At 36.8% G+C, this 16,982-nt stretch overlaps 1 protein-coding gene across 8 annotated transcripts; it reads left to right on the forward strand.

Moving 5' to 3' along the window:
• The first annotated feature begins 941 nt into the window (after nt 1-941).
• GABRA6 (gamma-aminobutyric acid type A receptor subunit alpha6) lies at nt 942-16,677 on the forward strand. 8 transcript variants are annotated; one of them, XM_007171417.3, is made up of 9 exons: nt 942-1,351; nt 1,521-1,669; nt 2,254-2,321; nt 4,323-4,513; nt 4,599-4,681; nt 4,990-5,133; nt 5,545-5,697; nt 6,918-7,177; nt 15,575-16,677. In XM_007171417.3, the coding sequence occupies exons 1-9, from the start codon at nt 1,314-1,316 to the stop codon at nt 15,848-15,850; spliced, it is 1,362 nt and encodes a 453-aa protein (XP_007171479.2). In that variant the 5' UTR covers nt 942-1,313; the 3' UTR covers nt 15,851-16,677. The 8 variants fall into 8 exon arrangements, with proteins under 8 accessions (XP_007171479.2, XP_007171480.2, XP_007171481.2 ...); XM_007171418.3 differs by having other exon boundaries at nt 943-1,351; nt 1,551-1,669; XM_028163795.2 differs by having other exon boundaries at nt 944-1,351; nt 1,516-1,669; nt 4,293-4,513.
• The last annotated feature ends 305 nt before the right edge of the window (nt 16,678-16,982 follow it).

A 16,982-nucleotide genomic window follows, 5' to 3' on the forward strand; every position in this document is an offset into this window, starting at 1 on the left:
TTGTTTTGTTTTGTTTGTAGCTAATTTCTTGATGTTTCTCAAATGACTTATGTCTTCAGAAATAACTCTTAAGACTGTGCTGTATGGCATCAAGTTACCATCACTTTTGTAGAATCTAAAAATACAGACTATGCTGAAAATACAGACTGTGAACTAGGTAGACACTGGGCCAGAGGATGGTGAAGAAGACATTTGCTTCTTGCGCTTTTGTCCCTGAATTAAATATATATATATTCACAATACTTTATTAATTTTATTTTTTTAAAGATTACAATTTTAAGGTTTAAAGAGACGTCTTTGACTCCAACTCTCCTTTACCAGACTGGGCGGAGAATGCTATTTCTTGGGTTCAAACGTTTTGCTTTTGACCTGTGGCAAGCCTAATAAAATAGTGCCAGCAACATCATCATTAACCATTATCTATGGATGCTTAATTCTTACAGCATTTCTACATGGGAACCTTAATAAGCTATTTTCAGACACTGTCTCTTATAGGCAGCATTCATGAAACTGGCCAGGTTTCTAAAGATAGTGGTAGAACTTTGTATCTAAGCTTGAGATGCCACACCTTTGACAAGAAGGATCAGCCAAGTATTCAACACTTTAAAAAACCGCTAATCCAACAGCAAGATGGTCAAGAGCTGTGGGAATGTAATTCTGGTGTCTTATAAATGCTTTTCCAAAGAAGAATGAGGTCCAATTTTTAAATAGAGAGGAAAGGGGCGTCTGATGCAATAAACCTAGTGAAATCAGAAAGAGAATCTGAGAGGATCCCAATATTGTTAGACATTTTAAGCAGTGAGAGCCATGTAGAAATCCTTCCATGAACCAGAGAAATAATAAATGCTGAGCCCATTGGAACATAATCTCAATCAGCAAGATGCCACTGCCTTCCAGATTTCCTCACAGGGCCCTGCGAAGTCCATGCCAAAACTAGCAGTGCATTTCTCCCATCTAATCTCCCCTTATGCCTTATTCGAGTGTCGTCACTGCTCTCCGACCATGCACTGTCCCTTCAGACTCTCATTTCCCAACTAAGTCAGTCAGAAGAGGCTGAGTGTCCATTAGGACGTACTCTAAGACCGCAAACCACCTTGTTCCATGTGAAAAGACGGAACAGAGAGTGAAGAGAGCAAGGGGAACCCTTCAAGTTTAGCTGGCAACCTTCTCACCTACTGGATTACTGGCCAGACACAAACAAGAAGGGCTATGAGTGGTCCGGGAGATTGCTCTAGTTAATTGGCAACAGGGAGCTGGTTGGGAGGAGGAGAACCCAGGAGGAGGGAGAACTGGGCATTTCAGTGCACTGCAGGATGGCATCGCCTCTGCCCTGGCTCTACATTATTCTATGGTGAGTAAAACTTTTTTCTGATTTTTCCTTTTAGCTCGGAGAAAAGGGCAAGCACACACCCACTGGGTGACTTCTATACCAAATCATGGAAGCAGCCTGGGTGGTGTGGCATGTATGTGTGGTGGGGTAGACGAGGCTGGAATGAACAGCCTATTTTCTCTGAGGCCAGGAGTGAGGGTCATGGACTGTCTACTCACAGGGCAGAAAATGCCCTAGGGAAACTTGAAGATGAAGGAAACGTCTACTCCAGAAACATCAGTCGGATCCTGGACAACTTGCTTGAAGGCTATGACAATCGGCTGCGGCCGGGATTTGGAGGTGAGAGGCATCCTTACTAGACCAAACGTCTGTACTTTTCTTCCCCCTTAGTGCCATTCCAAGGCACAGAGGCTTCAGGATAGCAGAGTGGCAGGTTGCAGGGCCTGGGGAGGGACCATGTGTATGTTCCCATCCAGTCTGCCCCTTCCTCAATTCGCAACCTTATATGCCAGTCATTTGAACTCTCTAAGCCTCAGCTTTCTCAACTGTAGTGTGGGTGTATGAACAGTGCTTGCCTCATAGGGCGTTTGAGTGTAAAATGAGATTCGCCATATAAAACACTTTCTTTAGCATTTTTCCCATTAATGCTATCACTCAACGTTAATTATTGTAATTTTCTTTAGAATACTAACCTAGTTCTCTTCCATTCCTTAAATTTCACAATTTTGCCAGAATAAATTCAAAATAATGCAACTGGTGTGAGTTTGTAGAGTTGAAAATCCAAAGGATTCCTGCTGCTGGAATTACTTTAGGATGGGTTGCAGATTCTGGCCATGAGAAGGGGCTTTGTGATAGAGTTGTTCAGTTCAGTCCCCTTAACATCATTGATGATAATTGCCCCCATCCCTCTGGGCTCATTTCAGGTGCTGTCACTGAAGTCAAAACAGACATTTACGTAACAAGTTTTGGGCCCGTGTCAGATGTGGAGATGGTGAGTGAGCTCTGAGTGAGGAGAGTAATTTTGCTTAGTGGGGGGAGAATGAATGATAAGGGGCATTGTTACCAAACTTGGCTCCAGATCCAAAAGCAATATGTGTGCTCCTGCTGGGAAGGAATGGCCATTAGAGCAGATTACTGGCTTAATCTCCTTCACATTTCACTAAAGGCTCTGCTTGGACACTAATCTGAGGGGCCTTTTATGATGATATCCTCTCTTCTGTTCACATATCATGCACCTATTCTTCCCTACAAAGAGAAGATTTTTCCCCATCTTTATGAAGTCCTAGTAAATTTTTGGAGGAGAAAAAAGAAAAACCAGCAAAGATGGTATGCTACATAAGTGTATATTGAGAATATCTATTAAATTTAAAACATAGCTGTTTTGGCAGTGCCTCTTTCTCGGCATGTGTTATTAAAACAGTAAAGGGAGTCCTTTGGAAAGACTAATGCATTCCACATTTTATGTTTGCAAATGGACCAGTAGGTGTTCTGGGGACACTGTTCCAGGTACAGATGGCTATAGGATTCATAAGAGGGTATTTATAGTAAGCGGCAATGAAAACCTGAACCAGTCTTCTAGAACAAAGTATATTATGATATTCTTTCATATTTCTCAGGTAGTATGTCCCCCTAAAAGTAAAATATAAATACTAAAACTGAAGAAAAACATAACTCTTTAAAGTGGTGCATTAAATGTACTAGGGGAATGTAATTCTAGATAAACAGTTATTAGATACTTTCATCTTCTGTTTTTTGAGTTGACAAGATAAGGAGAAAGGAAAGGAGGAGGAATAAAAAAAAGGGGAAAAGGAAGGAGTAAAAGAGAAAGAGAAAGAGAAAGGGGGGGCAGGAGAAGAGAAGTAAGAAAAAACAACAAGGAAGAGGGGGAGAGAGTGAGGAGTACTTTATTTAAGAGATAAATGTCTTAAGACCTGAGAGAAATTAGAGTCAGCATTCTCCAGAATTCTCAATTATTTAACTATCATATTTTTCATTTGAGTAGTGACTCACCCCAAGAATAAATAACCACCACCATATTCTACGGTACCATTGAAATCTGGGGACACTTAGAATTTATTTTATGCATGTGTCTCTTTTTTAAGACACACATCTTGTATTTGTACAAGAGAGGCTTGTTATAGCCTGGATCATCATTATATGGATATACTGTGTGTCAAATTATATTTTTAAAATAGAATCACCACTTGCAGTAATAGGTCTCATAAAGGAACATATAAAGTAGGCAAAGCAATTCTTGGCAATATTTTGACATAATTATAAGTTTTTATTTATCATTGACTTTTACAAAGGCCCTTATCATAACTCTTAAGATTTTTAATGTTATTTCATAAAAGCCACAAATTAAAACTCATAATTTTGATTATGCATGCTTAAATGATGCTCTGTTTGGGTAATCATGGTAACATTTGCTTTTATGTTCTCTGAGAACAGTATAAAATAATCATGATGTGCAGACAAGAGTATGCTTATCAAGTAAAGTTTCTCTATCCTTGGAACTTTACTAAGTGGTACCATGTTGCTCGGAGATACCTTTGAAGGTGAACAAGCTGCTAAGGGAATGGTTAGACTCACTGATGGTAGGAAGGTCAGCACAAAACCTAGACTAAATCTTTTTCTATTTTTCTTCTAAATTAAGGAGGGAGAACTCAATAGGTCAATAGATGAAGAGACGGATGACTGATAGAAAAAGAGGAAGAATGTTAAGGAGGGTGAAGGTGGGAGAGAGAGGTTTGCACAATACAACACTATCTTTTATAATAATATTACAATCTTAGAGTGTGAAAAAATAACAATTCACTGAAATCATCGCTTTCCTGATAGGTTATTGTCATAAAAAGTTGCTTCGTTTCTTAACTGTTAGGATTGGGTATGTAAGCTAGTGAATAAACTATTCTTAATAAGCCATCTGCCCAGCATGCATGAATCTCTTATTTTGTCTCAGGAGTATACAATGGACGTTTTCTTCCGCCAGACTTGGACCGATGAGAGGTTGAAGTTTGGGGGGCCAGCGGAGATTTTGAGTTTGAATAACCTGATGGTCAGTAAAATCTGGACACCTGACACTTTTTTCAGGAATGGCAAAAAATCAATTGCTCACAATATGACAACTCCTAACAAACTCTTCAGAATAATGCAGAATGGAACAATTCTATACACCATGAGGTGAGGTTTCCACAATTCTACTTCCTCTGCCCAAATTACTTGTCCATCATACTAACTCAGAACCCCTTATTTCAATGTCCCTTAGGCTTACCATCAACGCTGACTGTCCTATGAGGCTGGTTAACTTTCCTATGGATGGGCATGCTTGTCCACTCAAGTTTGGGAGTTGTAAGTTACAAAAAGCTCCTGAGAGTCAAATAATGCATTCAAAATACATAATTATTTGGTTTTAGTCAGACACTGGAAAGCAAAAGAGAAATATTACTCTGACGTTCTCAGTATGATTCCAGGAATTAACTTACTTAATCATGTCTGTCAATCATACAGTCAGAGGTTTTGGTCACCAGGATTAAAGAAAATCATTTAAAAAATTTGTTTGTATTTCCTTTTTATAATGAACAAGATTTGCTTTGAAAGAAAAAAAAAACACAATTAGCCAGATTTACCTCTCTGTTTAATTTGTTTAAAAAATTCAGATGCTTACCCCAAAAGTGAAATCATATATACATGGAAAAAAGGACCACTTTACTCAGTGGAAGTCCCAGAAGAATCTTCAAGCCTCCTTCAGTATGATCTGATTGGACAAACAGTATCTAGTGAGACAATTAAATCTAACACAGGTAAGCATTTGACCAATGCATGGATGTAATCCTGCATGGTGACTCCAGTGCACATTTTCAAAATATCTATTTCTTTTTCCTCTGCATTATCCATCCTCAGCTAAACCTGTTGTTTTAAAGTGATGAGTAGCTTTCTTTAAAATTGATTTTGCAACCACGTGCATATAAAGATTTGTGTAGCCTTGGAGTGAGAAGTTTTGTATGTATATGACACCAAGAACCCCACAGAAAACAATGAGCCGATGTATCTATCATCTGCTGATTGAGCAGCTCTGTCATACATTGAAAAAATGCCTTCACTTGTTTTCTTCCCACCCATATTAATTTAAAGATCTGCAAGATTTATTTCCAGCTGCATTCTTTCTGCGCACTGTCAACAGCAATAATCCTGATATACCTGTCTTCCAACAGGTGAATACGTAATAATGACAGTTTATTTCCACTTGCAAAGGAAGATGGGCTATTTTATGATACAGATCTATACTCCTTGCATTATGACGGTCATTCTTTCCCAGGTGTCTTTCTGGATTAACAAGGAGTCTGTTCCGGCCAGAACTGTCTTTGGTATGCTTCCCTCTTTGCGCTCTACTTTCTGTCATACTCCAGCTCACATTGCTTGTGTATTTTAGGGGAATATTCACACCAGTGCACTTTTTCAACCCACAAAGGAAATAAACTCCTATCTCATTCAGACACATGTATCATATAAAATGACCCTCATCTTATCTCACGTTGTGTGGTGAATCAACAAAAGATTAGTCTCAGCAAGAATTCTGGCTGGTTTCCTGTGACTTTGACGTGCCCTATTTAGGAGAGTTGTTTTTTTGTTGGTTTGCTTTGTTTTTTAAACTCAATTTGCTTTTTCATAACTAAAAAAAGAAAGCAGAAAATTAAAAACTGACATGTAAAGCAATGACAACAAAGGCTAAGATACTGAACCCACAAATACATGAATTATATCTCACTTTTATTAGGTTGGAGCTTAAAAAAATTTGCCATTTTTTTAGGTCTAAAAATAGTTAAATATCACCAGTTTCCCCATTGTTCAACCTAAATATTTAGTTACATTTATGATGCATAGAATCACTACTAGTGTGATGGAACAAAATGAAATAAGAAAAAGAGCTATAACAGAAAAATATCATCTGTAACAAAATCCAATATTTTTCTCAGTTTTTGTGATTATAAATTTAGTAGTTCATAGGGAAGACCTGAGTTTAATTGAAATCTCAGATGAATTTTGACTTTTTAATTTACCATACTAAAATAGATCTCTTTTTGCAAGTTATAAAAGAATATTTATATAATGATGTTTACCATCTTTGAATTATATAAATCCTCCAAGACAGAAAACTGCTGGCAGATGAGTAATGAAATTACTTTCTCATGATTAAATATTTTATCTTAAAACCAAGCTAGGAATAAAAAAATTTGAGAAATCTAATTTATATTTATTATTCACACCAAATAGACTTATTAAATATGATGAAAGATTATACCAGCATTAAATTTGATCAGAAGTTCAAAGTTGTATTAGTTATATAATAATTTACTATTATTATATTATAATATATTATTATTAATAATACACATCACCACACTAGGTTTTGAAGGAAACCAAAATGTGAATGCCTATGGTAACTGTGAACAATTAAAAATAATAAAATAATAACAAAAAATACATTTGTAACAAAAATCCTCTCCACCAGCATGTTCCCATTTGATCTTGTTATTGGATTGCAAATGCTAATAGTGCATTTCTCATTCTGTTTCATTCATTCTAGGGATCACCACTGTCTTAACCATGACCACTTTAAGCATCAGTGCCAGGCACTCCTTGCCAAAAGTGTCCTATGCGACCGCCATGGATTGGTTTATAGCTGTTTGCTTTGCTTTCGTCTTCTCTGCTCTTATTGAGTTTGCAGCTGTCAACTACTTTACCAATCTTCAGACACAGAAGGCCAAAAGGAAGGCACAGATTGCAGCCTCACCCCCAGTGACAATAGCAAAAGCAACTGAACCCTTGGAAGCTGAGATTGTTTTGGTAATTGTTTACTTTTCTAATGTTACCTACCATATAGGAAAAGGCAGCCAGAATAGTTACCACAAACAGTTAGATAGTCCAAAAGTAATATTAGTGGGGCATGAGTTACATAACTTTGGTTCCAAGGCCAACTTCTTCTCCAGCTTCACAGAAAAAAGCCAAGCAACAATCCTTCATTTATCTTTGCTCTAAACTTTTGGTATTCCTCTTTCATCATCCTCACTAATACTGGCAGATTGCAAGCTCTCAGAGGAGACAGAAAATTCTTAGCCTTTAGATGTTTCCTTTGAACAGGTTCCGTTATACTGACTAGGGAGAATAAAGTTAAAAAGAAAAAAAAGTTCCTAATGAGGTTTCAGAGTCTGAAGGAAACAAACAGGGACTCCTATGGACAATTTCGGTTAGAAATCCACTTGCTGCTTTATTTCAGGAGGGCAAGATGTGTATATTAGGTTCTATGAATGCTGAGTCATAAGCCAAGTTTTTGACTCATGTGAAAACATTCTCATGTTCACATTCATGTTATATGTATATAATATACATATTATTATGTATATTAATGTGGGTTTTTTTGAGATACAATCAGTGAGAAATCCCTATAAAATTAAGTTTAGATTTGCTGTGGCTAAGCTCTGGTCCCCAAAGTTTTTTTAAATAAAAAATAAATGATAGCATTAATAATTTAAGGGTCATAAATGTGCCCCCAAATTTCAATTTCACATATGAATAAATTCTCACAACAATTAAGTTGCACTTACTTTTTAAAAAATGGATTATAGAACTGATAAGTATACATTTTTATTTCAAAACAAACTCTAAACAGTAGCTCTTGAAAACAGAAAAATTTTGCTCTGCAAAATCAAGTAATGCAGACACTTTGAACTGAAAATTTCTTTATAACTGATCAATTCTCATGACTATTTCCAAATCGCAAAACCACATACAGCCCAGTTAATTCTTGGTTAAATTTTATGATAAAAATTATAAAGCTATGTGTGTTTTACTTCCCAAAGACTCAAATGTTTATTGGCTTTAAAAGATAATTTTGTATTGAAACTTTTCTCTTTGATAAACTTAGAAACTTGTTTGAGAATTTACATTTCCTCTGAAGGATAAGACCAGTCCCATGAAAAGTGGCAATACATAATTTAAAGATTTTTTTTTTCTTGAATTAGACCTTGTTTTAAAAAAAAAAAAAAGTTTGCCATCCAGTAATCTGGTCCAATTACACTTACAAATAAAAAACAGAGCCTGAGGAGGAAAACATTAGGCACTAGTTGGCAGAAAAACTAGGAATTGATTCCAGAACTCCTAGTATCCACAGATTTACAGAGGCTGAGGCCCTAACCTCCCCAACACTTTTTCAAAGACTGAAATATAATAGAGTGCGTACCACTGGGTAAAACATTTTCTGTATGTAGGTTAGGTTATTCCCAAAATTCTTCCCTTAATTTAATGATGTTTTCTTTATATATGTGTGTGTGCTTTGAAAGTTCACAAAAATATAAATTCTGTAACAAAAATATGTTAGACCCAGTTCAAAAGACTTGAAAATTATATTTTTCAGAAAAGATAAATTCAAAATATTTTTGAGAATTATTTTGTTTGTAAAAATAAGTGATTATGTTACAACCTATCTGTACTTACATAGGTATATAATTGACATATTGTCTAAAGGTCATATATTATCTTAACATATAGCTGGAAAGGAAGAATTAATATTTATCATAATTCCATTTAACAGTTTCTTACTTGAGAAGCACAGTAAAAATAAAAAGAGAAATTCATGACAAAGAGGGTAAGAAAAGTGATTTTGAATATAGTCATTGATCTGATATTGAGACAAAAAGAAAGACCAACTTCCTTACTTCAACTCTTTTAAAATATATATTACTAAGAAGAATATGATTTCAAATCCTTAGAGAAAGCAGAGGTATCGTTCCCTAAGTCTATTATTTTAAAGGTATAATTTATTAATAAGATGGAATTTAAGATCTCAGGTCTTCATATAAACTATCTTCTAATAGTTCTAAAATAGTAACATATAATGAGCAGGTCCTTTGGGAAGCTGGATAAAAAATTGCATTTAAATCATCTCAAAGTATTTTTTTCCTTGCAAGTTGACTTTTTTCCCTACAAAAAATTACATTTCTAAACCTGGCTCCACTTAAAATATTCCAAGGCAATGAAAAGGAGAATTTTGTTTCTGAAAGGCTAAGTCAAAATGTAAAAATAAAAACAAAAGTAACCAAACCTAACAATATTAACCTTGTAGGCATCAAAAAATATAGATGATTACATAGAACATGTACAGTTTTATTTATTTATGTCAAAACTTGGCTATTGTCTTATATAATATAGAGGAACAAACATAAATTACACATTTCGAATTTATACAGCACAATGGTATATTATGATTGCAAGGTCATTTTTCTTTCAAATACCATGACATTTTAAAATGCCTATTCAGTTGTAATCAAAATAACATTATTTGAGTAAGTTGGACATTGAAATAGCAAACCAATGTGGTAAAGTTGAAATGAGATTAAGTGCTTGGATATTTCATGTGATTCTAAGTTGTATGTTTTAATGTGCACATTGCTTTTCACAGGAAACTGCTTAGAATGAATGTGAAAACTTTATCACTTTGAATTTGACCTTGAAATTTATTATAATAATGACAAAGAAATTCAGGCATTTAAAGCCTAGTACTCACACCTGAAGAGACATCTAAAACTAAATCTTCAGAAGTGCTCTATAGACTAATAATCTTTCTTATTTTAAGGCATTTGGAAGTGGAGACTTTATATTTTTGGATTTTGAGAAGAAATTGTCCACAGTTTCTTTCCTGCTTATGTGGTATCTTTCCATACTGTTTTTATTTGGTATGCTATTTTGGCTTTAGAGAGTTATTCCTGTATTTCTGTTTCAGAGCTTATTACGTGTCTGAGGTAGACTTATTTTATATATAAGACCAAGTTTAGACTTTGATCTCTTTCTGGATGTTTTGCTAGTCTTCTCGTTATTTTAAAAATCTAAGCCCTCACCACTATGTTCCTAAGAATGAATCCCCTGGCCCCCTGCCCATCCATACATCCAATGTGGCTTCTCTTTTTCACAGAACGTGTGATGTTCTTGGTAAATTATCTACAAACTAAGTTGACCAAAATTTAATTGGTCAAGATAATAACTATATTTATACTGATTATGTTATTTTTTTCTTTTCACCTGACACCAATTTATTGAGTACCTCTGTGTTCATCAGATTGTTCATACCATAAGCCTTTATTTGTTAAGTGCTTTTTTGCCAAACCCTTTGTAGAATGCTGACGCTACCTTAGTAAGTGACATCAATAGGGCCTCTTCCATCATGGAGCTGCCTGTTGAGCAGGAAGAGAGGAAACTACTCAAGGAGCCATGACAATATACTGTGATAAAGGCTGTGGTTAGAGATGTATAGAAGGCTGAAAAAAAGCCACGAGCGAGTACCTAACTCAGTCTGGAGGGGTGATTGTGGAGGACGTGATGCCTATGCAGAGAAAAGAAAGACGAGCCTGGCCCTGCTCTAGAAACTCTAAGTCAGTTGTTAGAAACTTGGGCACAGAGAGGGAAATAAGACATATTGTCCCTTCTGTACTCTTTTCAAGGTTGGAACGTCTGCTGGGCCATTACTATGTTGCCCTTCACCTGTGCAGAAAAATATGAATCATAGCATACTGAAAGATTTACCTCCCCTGTTCCAAATCGTGCTAAGATTTCTTTCAGTACTACCATTACTCCAAAGAATTAACAGTTGAATTAAGACCATCAGAGACTCTGAACACCAGAAAGATCATGACATCCCTTCCCCATGGTAGCGCCGTCATATGACTTATAGAGAGGGTGGGGTGGATTAGATGAGGGGTGTAGGCGGTTGGCTCTTTCCCTATACCTTCCATCAAATCGCCATCCAATATTCCTTTTTGCACCCTCCAAACATTCCAGTATGGTCTTCAGACATGCCACTAGCACCACTGACCCACCAGATTGCTACCAATAAGCTGCTTCTCTGCAGGCATTCTGGAATTGTCTCTGCTCCTCAATTCTACCAGCTGTAAAATAAATGTGAGGACATTTGACAGAGTTTATTTTCTCCATAATGATTAATATGTAGCTTAAAAAATGTCAAATAATAAATGTTTTCAAAAATATTTTCTCTTGTTTTTGGTGCCCCTGTTCGCTGGTTCTAAAAGCAGATACTTTGTTTGTCCCTTGAGTAATGCAGCCCTGGTTAGAATATTTCTCCTAAGAGGTAACCCGTTGCCCCCTCTTCTTTAATATATTAGACTCACTAAATGCTGTATCAGAATTGCTCTAAGTACTTCCCAAATGCCTCATCCCTATACCAAATAACTGATTGTCACTAAGTCCAGTTTGACTCCAAGTACCTTTGCAATATGGCGTTACTTAAAACAAAACAGTGCTCTAAAAATACCCAAAGCAGGATGGCACTGAGCAGCAGGGGAGCCCTGGAAAAATTCAAAACCACAGGTGTTCCACTCAAAACAGTGACAGCCCCAAGCTGAGCCCTCATCTGGACTCTGACAAAAGCCTATTTTACCATCAACTGAAGCTGCTGAGCTTACAATGGAGCAGGCGGGATCTGACACAAACCTGTAGCTTGAATGGTTTGCAATATTGGCTTTCTTTTCATTTCAGAAATTCAGTGCGACTCTTCTAAATTTTAGGTGTCCAGTCTCCTACACTGCCGATTCCCAATTATCCAGGAGCTGATTATCCAGCGTGTGGGTTAGCCAGTCCTCTGGCATTTCCTTGAGCACCTTGTATTTGCTGCCTGCTAGAAATCCCCCAGTCATCGCTGGGCAATGAGACAGTGTAATTCTAAACCAGTGAAGCTCAGTGGTGGGTGAATTTTCCCCCAGAGGACATTTGTCAAGGAACAAGGATATTTTTGGTTGTCAAAACTCTGAGGAGGTGGGTGCTACAGGCGTCTTGTGGGTAGACGACAGGGATGTTGCTCAACACCCCACGATGCGCAGGACAGTCCCCACAACTAAGAAGCATCAGTGTATCAGTAGCTTTGTGGTTGAGAAGCCATGCCCTAAACCCTAAAGCTGACGGAAAGAAAAAATAATAGTTATTAAGAGTATGATCTTAGGCATCTGAGAGGGACTGAGTGAGGTACTGCCACTTATTACTTGTGTGAGCTTTCTGCTTACACCTTCATTTGCTCATCTCTGAAATGAAAATAATATTTTGACATTATAGATGCTTCCTAGGAATAAGCAAAATAATGCATGCAAAGTGCCATGTAGTGCTTGTTAATGGTAAGCATTTAGACATGGTGACTATAATATAATGTAATATCAACAATATGCTAAAACATAGTGTAAAATAATCATAAAACGTTTTGTTCCCTTCTCTTTGCCTGACTACTCTAAAAAGTCTTGGGAAATGTTTAGATTTTCATTCATTTGTTGATGCGGCATATGTTTATTAAGCATTCACTGTGTTCTATGCGCTGGCTAGGCACTGTGGAGCACTTACACATGAGAATAATATGCCCTCTACCACTAAGGCGATTTCATGTCAGGAAAGGGGATAAAGCACAACAAAAATAATATTTACAGGGAAGAGGTGATGACAGCAGAGAGTTGTAACAGTTAGGTAGGCAGAAATGTGTACAGAGAAAAGACACATTTCCTTTCTCAAGTTCTTAAAGACAAGAAGAAAACTTTAAAGCTGAAACAGAAATTGTCCCTAACTTTCTTTTTTTCTTTTTTTTTAATTTTCTTTTTTTTTTTTATTGAAGTATAGTTGATTTCAATGTAAGCTTAGGGAGAGTCAGTGACTCCTAAGGCATGTCTAAGTCATACAGCAGCTAAGTAGTATCTATGGAATTGCAGTCTAGGGCTTTCTGACTCTGCTGCCCTCTTAACTCCTAAGCAACCCTCCATAGAGATTGTCTGAGGAAGTAGATGAGGAAAAGAGGAATCCTACTGTAGGAGACCTTTAATTCCAGGCTAATGCCATTGTGCATAAATTTCTCATGCTGTTAGGTGGTGAATGATGTTGCTTAACTCTGGACAAGGGTTATACAGCAATCTTCATTAAGTCATTTGTGACACTGTGACAATGCCAACAGATTGACAAATAAATTTTCCCAACATCTCCAAAAGAGAGAGAGAGGTAAAACAATGCCTTACATTTTTATGCTAGATTATGGTTTACAATCACTTTTTCATCTCAGTGAACTTATTCATGTCTGCCCTCTTTCTCCCTAAAAAAGGAAGAAACAGACAATGCATGCTATTAAAAATCAAGACGTGTTTAGAAAGAAAATCTGCTCTAAAGCCTTGCCCTCTTTTTTTTCCATTATGATCCTTAGAAAATTTACTAGAGTAAAATACTTTAATGTTCCTTATATCTGGGAGGAGGAGAACTCTTTCTGAAGAATTAAACAGTGACAAATTTTGCTCTTTCAGGTGGAGAATATTTTAATAACATATATAATAGATGAAAATGCAAATCAGAGTTTGAGAAACATGATAGAAAGCTCTTGGCAGACAATGCTATGTTTATTCTCTAATACAGGTAGCATGCACTGAGACCAAAATACCACTACTCTGGTCCTATCCACACACTATCTAGTGACCCTGGGCACAGTAGTCCTGGGTTGTCACATATTTTTAATAGAAAATGTCACTTATTTCCTATCCAAGATCAGTAGACTTGGCACTCTTCTATTTTAAATTATCTTCTACTTCCAATACCTATGATTTATTTAATTCTGTCCAGAGTGCCTAGCCTAATACTGGGTCAACAGATAACAAATAAAGATATTCTTTGCTTGAAATTCACCATGGTCATGTCAAATCAGACTTCATACTGATTTATTTTTGCTTTTGGTAAAGAAACAGATTTTCCCACGGCCCCTAAAAGCACAGTGGACTTGAACTCTCTATGATGACTATTATAGATACTCAGCAAACCTACATGACAAATCAAAAGCAAAATTCAGGATGGGAGTATAGAGAGGAGAGGTTCTCGGGGTTGTTGTTTCCCGCAGTCCAAATGTCACCATGTCAGCGGGTCATTCTGGTCCTGTGTCTCAACCAGCACAGGGGAGGTGGCAGCCTCATCCTGTTGCTGGGGGGCTGCTGTCTAAAACTCCAGGAGTCTGTGTCCACGTGAGTAACACACCCTGCCAGGCAGCAAAGTGGTGATTCTGCTGCCAGGGAGAAAACGAGGCAGTTTTACAAGAGCAGGGTTAATGTACAGCCAGGGTGTGAAGGCAGGGACCCAGCAAGGACAACCTGGCCACAAGGAGAGTGATTATTATAGACCGTGGACAAGAAAAGGTAGGAATCAGAGGAAGCCCCCTAGTCTCCATATTATGAAAGGAGTCTAAAGCAAACAGAATTAGAGTCTCTGAGCCAGGCTCAATACCTTAAAGATGAGAAAATGCTGGGATGAAACAAGCAGTGAGATTGACCAAGGTGGTTTATTACGGGCTGTGAAACTATGGGCGAAGCAGTTCCCACATCTGGACCTCAGCCTTCTCATCTGTTACTTAATGCACTGAATATCCCTTTCAAGACTAGGATTTGTTGTCTTATGATTTCAGTGGAACAGAAAAATCTCATGATAGAAAAGAACATATGACAATTCTGAGGTTAGTAAATGTATCACTTTGGTAACTTAAGATGGAGGGAGACCAGGTGAGAAGCTCTGAATGGAAAACAGAAAGCTCTCAATATAGAACTCTGGACCAAGAGGCAGTTGTATTTCAAGGGAAGAACAGTCATCCCACTCAATATAAGGGTATTTCTATTTTGTCACTGGCTTTTGATGTACATGAGCACCTTTATATTTTTTTGCTGTTGTTGATACCTCAGTTGGTTCAAATTTATGAATGGTAAAGATCAGGCTGTAGGCTGGGAATGTGTCTAGAAGAATGATACCATTTAGCCGAGCTGTTATTTTCTTGTATTGAGTAATTACCCACACATTCCAAAATGAAATTCCCTCTCATTGCCCATACCCACTGCCCTATAGGTTAATGCATAACTGGGGTGGTGGGTGGATAAGCCCTTATAACCTAGCTTATCTCCTAATGGTACAACACTCAACACAGTTTCTGGGGCATGGAACATGCTTAGCATCAATTGCTGATGTATTAAATTATAGGATGTTGGATGTTAGCAAATCGATATTTTTAAAATTCGTTTTACCCCTTTCTTGGAAAAGTAGCACCATCAATTACTATCAAGAATTTGCTGATATTTTAACTTATGTAGTAAGTAGTCAATAACTATCTGTCGATGATGAGAAAATGAATAAGTGATGTCTATTCTTTTACCCAGGCTGAATATATATGTATCTTTTCCTCTACAGCATTCTGATTCCAAGTACCATCTGAAGAAAAGAATCACCTCTCTGACATTGCCAATAGTTCCATCCCCCAAGGCCAGCACAGTCCTCACAAGAGCTCCCATCTTACCGTCAACACCTGTCACACCCCCACCTCTCTCTCCTACCTTTGGGGGTACCAGTAAAATAGACCAGTATTCTCGGATTCTTTTCCCAGTTGCATTTGCAGGATTCAACCTTGTATACTGGATAGTTTATCTTTCCAAAGACACGATGGAAGTGAGCAGCAGTGTTGAATAGCTTGCAGCCATAATAACCTGCATTCTGTAAGTTCTCATTTTCTGAATGTTTAAAAATAGCAATGAGACTTGTATAGATGCTTTTCTGAACATGAAATCAAAATTGAAAATCTCTAACACATAGCTTTGAGTAAGCATGTATGGGCAAAAAAAGCAATAATGTTACTCCTCAAAATTGGAAGGTGAAGGTTGCTGAAAAATATGACTTTTCTGCACATTAGAGAAAATTTTATAAAAGGATAAAATGGATTCAAGATGAATTTGCCAATCTTTGTCCTTCATTGTTCAATATTTTAATTGTCACTGAGAATATCATTTACCACAAAGCAAATAAAAATAAGAAATGCTGCCACTTCCAAAGGCTGCCTTAAAATGTTTATTTTGGCTTAGTTCTCAAGAGAACAAAATATAAATAGTCTAAATATTTATCAGTAGGTTAATACCAGCATGTTGGAGGCCTTTATGCTAGTAAAATGGCTTTCAGTGACATTGTAAAGCCTGTATTGAGCTTAGCCATTTGTTTTTAACCTTGCTGTGCTATTTTATCTCAATAAAATATGGTGTTTGTATACATATGAATTATACATAGATCACAAATTATACATGCATTTGTACATAGCTTTAGTTGGACTGCAGTACAGTGTTGTTTTATCTCATTAAGCTCTCCTTTTAAAATAATATGCTCATTCATAATTCCATGAAGTGTAGAAGGCTTGTATATTATGACTGTTCTTATATCTCTTATTCTTTACCTTTCTAAGTGTATCACTAAACAAAACAACAATAAACATGCTTCTCTGGGTCTGTTTAATAAAGCTCAGAAGTTTCCTTAAGTATGGGGAAATGAGGTGGTTACCTCCCCAGTGTTAGTGTCCCTGGGGATTCTGAGAGACAGAAGGTATGGGACAGCCAGGCTTGGTCACCCAGCTCTAAAAAAAAGACGTGAATTTGTATTCAAATAGTCAGTCCTGCTAGAAAACAATGGAACAACATCTTCAAAATGCTGAGGGAAAATGATTTTCAACCCAGAATTCTTTAACCAGCAAAATAAAGATAGAGGATATATTAAAAAAAAGTCAATCCTTCATCTCTTTTCTGCTCACTCAACACACTTTCTGTTATAAGATGAATGG

Source organism: Balaenoptera acutorostrata, chromosome 2, assembly GCF_949987535.1.
Source record: "Balaenoptera acutorostrata chromosome 2, mBalAcu1.1, whole genome shotgun sequence".
In the NCBI taxonomy this organism is placed as follows: domain Eukaryota; kingdom Metazoa; phylum Chordata; class Mammalia; order Artiodactyla; family Balaenopteridae; genus Balaenoptera; species Balaenoptera acutorostrata.